Genomic DNA, 10,658 nt, shown 5'->3' on the forward strand with positions numbered 1-10,658 from the left:
TAAATGCCCCCAGTCGGAGACTTGTGTTTAAAAAAAAAAAGTAAAATTTTTAATCTACTTCAACCATTTAAATAGACTAATCTGATTTATGGAAAATTAAAACCTACCCTTTGTCCTGTGGAAAAAGACATGAGGGAGGGTGTGGCGTATTAGTTTTTATTCAAGTTTTTTTTTTTTTTTTTTTTTTTGAGGGGGGGGTAATTGATTGGATCTTGACTGTGGAGAGAACCATATTTAATAAATGTATATGACCATCTTTACATTGAATGTGACTTTGTTTCAAATCATGACCCATACCACTCATGAATTCATATTTGTTCAGTTAAAATCTGAAATGAACACCAAAAAGAATTACTGAATGAATTAATGAATAACAAGGCCATCTTCTCATCCCACAACCGTTAAAAACAGACTAACTCAACATTCAGAACTTCGTTTCTTTAAAAGGTCGCTACAATTAAAATAATATTTCTACACTGAAAAATTAAGGCATTTCATTCAGGTCTGTTTAGTATCCATCAGCCGCCGAGTTTCTTGAGCAGGTCAACAGCTTCTTTGTGAGCCTAAAGGGGATCACAGATCACAAATTTAGGATGATCACTGTACATACAAACTCCACAAATTTATATGTACATTTTGTATTTCTAAAATCATGCTATCTATTGTCTGCGTAGTTTGTATCCACCTTTTATATTGCTCTCCAGTGTTCAGGACCACTGATAAAGGACTAGAGGATGATTACCACAAATTGTGCGGCAACAGATGAACTACTTCTCTCTGACTTTGCATCTACAAAGTGAATGGACTGGATCGGTATGTTTACTGCTGAGAACGATCCACCTCCCAAATAATAACTGGACTGTGGTGGTTCTGAACTTTAATAGTATGCAGAGCAACAGAGACTACAGTCTGTGACTGCAAAACCAAAGTGTATCTGATCAAATGGACAATAAAGAGTTTTTTTATGTTTATTGAGCATATGTAGAATACGGTTAAACATTACTATTTCTATTGACAAATATTGGCAATATTTAGAGGGTCAAAGTCTGTCCTAACCCGTTTATCCTCTTCTGTTATGGCAGGATAGTCTCGTGCTTTGTTCAACCAAAGAATGGCCTTCTCCTGGTCCTTAAGCATCATGTATGTCTTCCCAAGCATCAGAAGGTTCATGCTATAGAAACTGGGGTCAACTGAATAGAAACAAATCCAAAAGTGCTTTTATCGCCCTATGACCATGGAGACATTCATAAGACATTCATGTAAACATACAGTAACTTCATAACATTCTAGAAGGAAAATAAATTCCTACCTTTCTCAGCTTTCAGGAAATAATCCAAAGCCTAATAATAGAAGATATATCCGAATGTCAGGTGATTAAGCAAAAAAATAAAATAAATAAACAAACTGCATAACATTAAGGTATCGCTTGTCCAACTAGAAACATATATAAAGTGCAAATGACTGAGAATCTACACTTGTCTCTAAGAGCTTACACTTTGCCTTTTACCTCTTCATATGTAGAGGTGGGCGGTGATGCAAAAATAAGTGCTGCCACTTTACGCTGGTACCATGGCAATTCAGCAAAGGCAAAACACCTGAATTAAAAAGAACAGAATTTACAGAACTGACGGTACACTTGTAGCATTTTCTAATTGATAATGATAATTAAAATGAAAAAGTTCTAAAAATATATTCATAAAAATCCATGTGATAATTTTTGTCTCTGCATTTAGAGGACATACACTTACCAGTAACCCAAGATGTGGATAGATGTGGCATCTTTTGGATTTAGTTCAATAGCTCGCTGTGGAAATGACATAGTTAACACTACACTTAAGATCTTGAATTTAACTACTTTTGCATACAAAGTAATATTCAGCATTTTTTTAAATGTATTTTTATATAAAATTAGCTTAAGGCTGTTTGAGTTGTAACACTGACATTAGTATGATATATTTTCCATTTACTGAGAGAAAAAAAAAATTGCTTGCTTGTTTTACTGTTAGGATTTCCATTCACTTATTAACTAATGCAGAATTGACTCATTCCTTAATTTTTGCCTTAGTTTGACTGGAATAATAAAGAACATCTCAGAAATACATAGACAAACTGGGGCATAAATGTCTACAAAGCTTTTTAATATAAAGATGTGTCTGTGGATCAGGAGAAGCTCCGCGTGGGCCCATGCTGCTTGGACTCCCAGCTGGGTTGCCTGGACCAAAGCACCTGGTGATTCCAGGTAACATCACAGATGATGTGTCCCCCCGTGTGTCCCAATGCATCTCTAGATTTGTTCAACTTTACTTTAAATACCCTCCCATTATTTAACTGCCTCTTCAGATTAGGAGTTAAACTGTACTGGATTTCTGGGGCCAATAACCCAGACAGTTAAACGAACAACAAACCGTCAAGTCCTTCAACGTTATGTAGGAACCCACAAGTGTATGTGCGATTTCATTTGCTATATTCTTCATGCACAAATCATTGAACAGCTCGTGTTTCATTTAGAATACAACTTTGCTAATGGCATTAATAGTGCAGCTCATTTCCTCTCATGATGAAATGGCTTACCAAAACGATGTTATCTACATGGTTGACTGGTGTCACACAACTTAAAAATGTATATATAGCTATAACCAACGATAGTTGATTTTAGGGGGTGCATTTAGTTTTCTGGGCTCTAAAATCCATCCATCCATTATCTGTAACCGCTTATCCAATTTAGGGTCGCGGGGGGTCCAGAGCCTACCTGGAATCATTGGGCGCAAGGCGGGAATACACCCTGGAGGGGGCGCCAGTCCTTCACAGGGCAACACAGACACACACACATTCACTCACACACTCACACCTACAGACACTTTCGAGTCGCCAATCCACCTGCAACGTGTGTTTTTGGACTGTGGGAGGAAACCCACGCGGACACGGGGAGAACACACCAACTTGGGCTCTAAAATCCCATTTCTAAATTAAAAATGGAGGAGAATTTTTTTATAAACAAGGCAGTTTAATATTTTCTGGAGGGAGGGATATTACAGTTACACTACAAAATAACTCTACTTTTTATATTTTTAATTTATATCTGATTCAGCACAAAACACAAACGGGATAAAATTACACACCCGGGCCATTTTAAAACTTGATGTCCTACATATTATATGTGCATTCTGTTTGGTTCCAGTTATTCTCACAGCTGTGTGTATAAATTTTGACCATATGCTTTTCTGAGAATGATTACATCTTTGGAAATTATTAAAAAAAAAAAAAAAAAAAAAAAAAAAATAGGATATTAAAACTAGCTAAAATGAAGTGACTCATTCAGAATATGGACCATGGTAACTCGTGCTCTCTTTTTGAATCTCCTAAATTTTGATCAACACACAAATCTAGGAGACCCACACATGGTCCAAATTCCTAGCAAAGTTAATGGCTGATGTTTTGCACTTGTTCTGAGAATATATTAATTCATTCATTCATTATCTGTAACCTGAGAATATATCACTTTAGCCATTTCTAAAACCATGCTCAGCTTACCTCCAAGTGGTCCTTAATGATGTAAGAATTTCCGATTTTAACTTTGGTTCCTTCATAATCGCCTACATCGCTCAGACACACAGCATACCACTGAAATTAAAAGTATTGTTAAAAACAGTTTTTTTTATAATAAATGCTGATGCTCTATTGTTGAAATGTTGAAATTAATGTTCAGTACAGCATGTCAGTTACTTTGTGTGCAGCAAAACAGGTCTCGTTTTTCTCCAGTGCTTTTTTAGCGTAGTCAAAGGACTCATAGGTGAGCTTCTTTTTCTGGTCAGCAGCAATGTTGGGCAGCAATGCAAGGTCTCGAGAGGCTCGTGCCAACCGCCACAGGAATTCAGCATCATCACTAGAGGGTCAGAAATACTACACTGCATGATGTGTGCAGAGCATTTCTCTCCACAGAATGTTTAATGAGTTCTGAACCTCACTGATTTTTAGGAGCAAAACATGTTTTGCATTCAATCTAATTATTCATGTGATAATTTTACAATTATCAGATAATGAAAGGGTATCATGTATTTGAATATTATAACCTCAAAATTGTGTCAGTTTATTTGGTCAGTACCACCGGCAGTGAACAAAGTTAAACAGCACTAAACAACGTTTATAAGGTAGAGAGCTGATGGCAGCAGTAGCCACTGAATACTGAAAGAAGCAAAACCTTGACTCCTGTCAATATAAACTTTACATCCAGAAGTTTCATTTTTGAAATCGGCTATTTTAAGGTGCCCCTAGACATTAAAATCTGACATTATTCTCTTGCAAAAATTCCATAGCAAATCAATTCCTGAAAAATCTGCTTTTTATGCAGTGTCCCCGATTAATAATCCGGAGTTTCTGTACTGTAATAACCTTCTAAATATCCCAGCAAAGTTTTCTATTAGGTTCAAGTCAGGTGATTTGACGGCAATTCCAGAATTCTCCATGTCTCCTGCAACAAAGTCTTGGTGGATTTTGAGGTACACTTGAGATCATTGTCCTGTTGGAATGTCTAATGTTGCCCAAGTTTCAGCTTCCTCACAGAAGACCTGGTGTTTTCTCATAGGATGTCTTATATTTTTAATTCCATCCATCCACAGGTTTACTCAACACCATGCTTCACTATAGGCAGGGCATTTTATTCAGTGCATGATACTTTGTCTTAAAGTTCCACAGAAAAGCTCAACAGAACAGAATTCTGTGGCCTTCTGATATGGTTTTGAGCATTTTAAAGCCAAATTTTCTTGCATTTTAGATTAACAAGGGTGTGTGTCTTGAAGTTCAGGCATGGAAACTCTCAGCGTTTAGCATGCATCTTTGTGCAAACAAAACTCACTGCCTAGTGCCATCAAACTTTACCATCACTCAAGGGTTTTTGATTATCTCCCTCCTTGTGAATCTGGTGACAGCTTGTAAGTTTAATCTTTCTGCCATGCCCAGGTAGTGTAACCTGTGTTCCTTTGATTTTCAATTTGCTTTCAACTTTATTTCTAGGAATATTCACTGCCTTTACTTTTTTTGTGTCCAAGACAATCTCTTATTAAACCATCTGAAAATTGTTGATTCACCAACACATACAATTACACATAATAGTCAACAAACCCCTAGCCGATCCAAATATTCAATGTGTTTTATATCAAACACACTTCATGCAACTGTGATGCCTTTGATAAGTTGCACCAGGGTACTTGAGACGTGACCCGATTTGCAAATGTGTGCTCTTATGAGGGATTCTATTCAGGAGGATAAAGAATTGAGTGTGCAGCAATCATTAAAAGTGGCATTTGGTGTTGAATCTGGAGAAACCACTTGTTATATTAGTTGTGCTGAGCTATTTAAATTGTTTTATTCATTTTTGCCAACATTTGAAAGTTTGTCAATTTTGCTACTAAACCCAATCTGCAATGGGCCATTAATAATTTTGATTGTTTATTTTAGAAGAATAGCCTCTACTCACTAATACCAAGAAAACCAAGCATTTGGTGTGACCTGAGTCTATGAACTTTACAGACACTGTATGGAAAAGTAAAACTGTTTTCTACAACTTAGAAAATTCTTGTATTTTTTCTAATGTACTGCATCACCAGAGACTTGGACCAAGTTTAAAGAGTCCTGAAAAGACCTATTGTCAAAGCTATTCATTGCTCAACACAGAGCCCACTCTGAGGTTAACGAAGGTCATTGCCCGCCAGTAATGCTCAGCGCTTGATACTGACCGCTAGTAATGTCTGAGGGTGGTGACTGAGTTTAAATGCATCTGAGTTCATATTTGGCCATCATTTACCTGTTCTTATACTGTAGCAGCAGTAGGTAAAGCTTCTCTGTCTCTCCACAGCTGTATAAGTAGTCTGCTTGTTCTAAAACTTCTTCAGCTGTACAGTGGGAAAAGATGAATAGTAATGAAGCTGAAGTTAAAATCTTTAAATAAATGGAATAACCAAATATCATTAGAAATTGTACCTTTGTTAAGTGCAAAGACTGTAGTTGCACAAGACACATGTTTGTGTACTTCATATCCCAGATAAGATAGTGCAGGTATAGCAGTCAGGAATGCAACCTTTCTAGCCTAGTTTGGGTCACAGCAAAAAAAAAAGAAAAACACACACACATTACTGCCAGCAAACCCACAGAAGTCACAGTCTGCAAAGAAAATCAGAGAGGTCAAAGTATAGGGTACTATGCCTGATACACCTAGTTTGGTTGATTTCAGGTTTGCTGCTTATTTTTTAGTATCTCTCAGCTTCAAATAAACTAAAACAGACATTTACTCATTCAGAATGTCTGTCAACTAAATTTCAGGAACAATATTTCATTCACAAGATATCAATGTTGAGAGTGGATTATACGAGAACAGGTTAGAGGGTTTGTTTATTAATTAGATTAGCAAAGTCACAATATGGCTAATTTGCATCTATGCTAATGGATTGATGACATCAATGAGCCTCTACTGATTTGTTTATATTTTAAAAATATATTTATTTCAAACTATATTAAGGTAAAGGTAGTAAATGGTTCATTCATGTACCATGAGATATATTTTGCTAACATTTCATTATTCTAGGGATGAAGGTGAGCAGGTTAAACATGTGTAACATTAATTGATAATTCACAAAAAACAAAAAGAACATATCAAGCTGTTGAACGGGTTCACGTGAATACACAAATAATATAAATGTATAGAAAGTATAGAAAAAGTTTAAAGGAAGTATAGGATATCTAAATTTTAATTTAGTTGCAGTGATCTGGGAATTTTCACTGTTACACAGACGACACGCAATTGTACGTATCAGCCAAACCCGATGATAAACACTGATCAAAGAAAATAGAGGAATATGTAAAAGGCTGGATGTTGCGTAACGTCCTCCTTCTAAACAAAGTCTTGGTGGATTTTGAGGTACACTTGAGATCATTGTCCTGTTGGAATGTCTAATGTTGCCCAAGTTTCAGCTTCCTCACAGAAGACCTGGTGTTTTATCATAGGATGTCTTATATTTTTAATTCCATCCATCCACAGGTTTACTCACCACCATGCTTCACTATAGGCATTTTATTCAGTGCATGATACTTTGTCTTAAAGTTCCAGAGAAAAGCTCAACAGAACAGAATCCCAAAACTTCTGTGGCCTGCTGATTTGGTTTTGAGCATTTTAAAGCCAAATTTTCTTGCATTTTAGATTAACAAGAGTGTGTTAACCTCCAGGCATGGAAACTTTCAGCGTTTAGCATGCATCTTTCTACGCAAACAAAATTCTCTGCCTACTGCCATCAAACTTTACCGTCACTCAAGGGTTTTTGATTACCTGGTGACAGCTTGTAAGTTTAATCATTCTGCCATGCCCAGGTAGGGTAACCAGTGTTTTCTTTGATTTGTGAACTTTGCTTTCAACTTTATTTCTAGGACTAGGAATATTCACTGCCTTAACTTTGTGTGTGTGTGCGCTCAAGACAATCTCTTATTAAACTGTGATATCTGTGATAATTTTGTTGATTCACCATTACATACAATTACACAAAATAGTCAACAAACCCTAGCCATAGGGTTTCCATTACCCTAGCCATTCCATATTGACTACAACATTCTGTTATTAACGTATAAAGCTTTACATGGGCCCACTCCTGAATACCTTCGATATTATTTCCTATTATGAGCCTCCACAATTACTCAGATCACAGAGAACTGGACTTTTAATAGTTCTTAGAATTCAGAAGGCCTGAGCTGGGGGAAGAGCTTTTTCTTACAAAGCCCCCCCCCCCAACTCTGGAATGATCTTCCAGAGAATGTTTGGGACTCAGACAGAGTAGCAATCTTCAAATCTTGGCTAAAAACTAATTGGTTTAGTTTATCTTTTGGTAGTTAATGCTCCCCCATAGATAAAGGTGGCAGATCCAGGGGGTCCATGGACACGGAATAATAGTAAACTGAGATGCTGATGCTGTCGTCCCTCCACTTCACGCGATCACTCAGGTTTGTTGACGGTGGAGCAGAAGAATGTTAGTGTTTCAGGATGCTCCCACATCTGTGTGTCCTTCTGGTTCTCTCTTTTAAGTTAAAGCTGTCATAGTCAGATTTGCCGGAATCATTAGCCACACTCTGGAAACACATTCACCCAAACAGATCAAAACTAATTCCAACCCTTTACCTTTTTCTGAGAAAACTACCGCCCACCTGTCCGGTTGGACTCTGATGACTGTTCAAGCTCAAACCAGCTACCAATGCTCCAGCCAACACCAATTGCCTTGGAGCTGCCCGCCCTACACTGAAGTTTTCATGGACTCCTAACTATTACCAGTAGATTGACCAGAGGATTTGTAGATTATGAGCCTTGGTTCCTCCCAAGGTTTCTTCCTCAGCTCTGAGAGAGTTTTTCCTTGCCACTGTTGCCCTTAGCTTGCTCACCTGGGGATTTTTACATTTCATGTAAAGACTTTGTTTTACAGGAATTCTGTGAAACTGCTTTGTGACAACATTAGTTGTAAAGAGCGCTATATAAATAAATTTAATTTCATTTAAGTGCTTTTGAAGGAACGTTTAGGCTATCTCTAAAATTGCACATGCTTTTAAATGCCCTTTTCATGAACCTACTCCCATATTTTAATCAGTGGGACACTATGACGCCATCTACCCTAATTTCTAGTTCTAATTTTATTGAATTTAAACTCTGTTTAAAATTTGAAAAATACTGAGAACATTAAGCAATAATCAGTTGAACCTGCTGTGAGAAAGCCACAGTACAATTACGACCACCTATAGTAATTTCTCTGCCTTCATTTTTAACTGAACGAGAATGTGAGTCTGTCAGGCTGCTCTTTCGCTTGTATTTACTTCGCAAAATCAGATTAGGGAACCTGTCGCTCGTTTTATTCAGACATAGGAATACAAAAATAAAATCCAGACTAGCTATCTACCGACGTTATTGTGACCAATCACCGCATCTGGGCTCTAGCATTATGCTTCGGTTCATTCTGTGATATTTTGTAACTTAATTAATCCTAATTGAATGTTCCGTTCCACCTTCAGCGCTACTGCAGCAGTCTCATTTAAGGTGGAACGGAACATTCCAATTAAACACGCTCTCCGACAGCCTCGAAAAGTCAAAACAGCTGAATGAGAGAGACAGATACTGAAAGAAACTGAAAACGTTTCCTACCGGAATGTTGTTGATCCGCCTAAAAGTCCTTAACTGTCGCTCGCTCTTCACTTGTCTTAACACTATCCGTGTAAACGACCTTAACTGAGAGACAGAAGCCATCATCGTCATCATCTTCCTCCTTCTTTAACTACTGTACTGATCCTTTGATCAGCGATCTCCCCTCACTCTCTCTCTCTATAACCCTCTCTCTCTCTCTCTCACTCACTCACTCTCTCTCTCTCTCTCCCCTCTCTCTCTCTCTCTCTCACTCACTCTCTCTCTCTCTCTCCCCTCTCTCTCTCTCTCTCTCCCTCTCTCTCTCTCTATAACCCTCTCTCACTCTCTCTCTCTTCTGTCTGAATGAACCTATGAACGATCAGCACACTGTGACTTCCAAATGGCGACCTGCTCGGTACACTGGCCGCGTTGCAAAACTAGTGACTTCAAAATACATATTCTGCACTAATTCTTTGAATACTCTTTCATGTGCTTGAATCCAAGCTTTTAGTTTCTTATTCATTTTATCGGTTGTTTTGGGTGAAGTGAAGAAGTATTTTAATTCCCAAGTAGTGCACTATGTCAGTGTGTAGGGAGAAGACAGCCATTTGAGTCTCAGCCACTGCCCGCCCTCTAAACCCAAAGAGAGGCTGAAAACCAATGACTGTAGAAAATGGTCGCCCCCTACTGGTGTGAGGTTATTGCGGAAACAACCTACAGGACCAAATATACTGATATTTTTGGGAAGAAATTATTCATAAGTATTATCGATAATTAATTGCCAATTTGGCAGCATTAAAAGCAGCATTAAAAAAAATAAATGAGCCTAAATATATATTTTATATCATTTAATTCACACATGCTTCTTTTGGCTTTGTCAATGGTGAAAATACCTGATCAGTATAAAAAATCTATCTGCTTCATACACACCTGCATCTCAGTAAATTTGAATATCATCAAAAAGTTTATATTATTTTAGTAATTCAATTCAAAAAGTGAACCTCGTTTATTACATATACTCATTACAAACAGAGTGATTTATTTCAAGTGTTTAGACCCTTTAATGTTGATGATTATGGCTAACAGCCAATGAAAACCCAAAGTCATTTTCTCAGAAAATTAGAATATAATATGAGACCAGTTTAAATGACCGACTGAAAGTATGTACAATATAGGCACTCAATACTTGGTTGGGGCTCCTTTTGCATGATTTACTGTATTAATGTGGAGGCGATCAGCCTGTGGCACTGCTAGATAGATAGATAGATACTTTATTGATCCCCAGGGGAAATTCAAGGTCTCAGTAGCTTACAGACTTAGACATCACATACACGAATCACTAAACAGCAATGGACTAATAGAGTTTAAAAAAAAAAAAAAAAAATCAAAATCAAATACCCAAGAAGTTGACAGTGTGCTTAAGAATAATCAATCAATCAATCGTCAGAGTAATCAAACATAGCCTGGCAAGAATCTGTGATACTGTGAGCAGCTGGGGATGATCTCTTTAGTGCAG

At 37.3% G+C, this 10,658-nt stretch overlaps 1 protein-coding gene across 1 annotated transcript; it reads right to left on the reverse strand.

Annotated features, from left to right (window-relative positions):
• Position 1: 1 nt before the first annotated feature.
• rmdn1 (regulator of microtubule dynamics 1) lies at positions 2 to 9,400 on the reverse strand. The gene is made up of 10 exons (XM_066684139.1): positions 9,164 to 9,400; positions 5,977 to 6,082; positions 5,801 to 5,888; positions 3,724 to 3,883; positions 3,532 to 3,621; positions 1,749 to 1,804; positions 1,508 to 1,595; positions 1,310 to 1,340; positions 1,057 to 1,190; positions 2 to 563 (listed from the first exon to the last, which is right to left on the reverse strand). The coding sequence occupies exons 1-10, from the start codon at positions 9,275 to 9,277 to the stop codon at positions 519 to 521; spliced, it is 912 nt and encodes a 303-aa protein (XP_066540236.1). The 5' UTR covers positions 9,278 to 9,400; the 3' UTR covers positions 2 to 518.
• Between the last annotated feature and the right edge of the window lie 1,258 nt (positions 9,401 to 10,658).

This window comes from Hoplias malabaricus, chromosome 10 (genome assembly GCF_029633855.1).
Source record: "Hoplias malabaricus isolate fHopMal1 chromosome 10, fHopMal1.hap1, whole genome shotgun sequence".
In the NCBI taxonomy this organism is placed as follows: domain Eukaryota; kingdom Metazoa; phylum Chordata; class Actinopteri; order Characiformes; family Erythrinidae; genus Hoplias; species Hoplias malabaricus.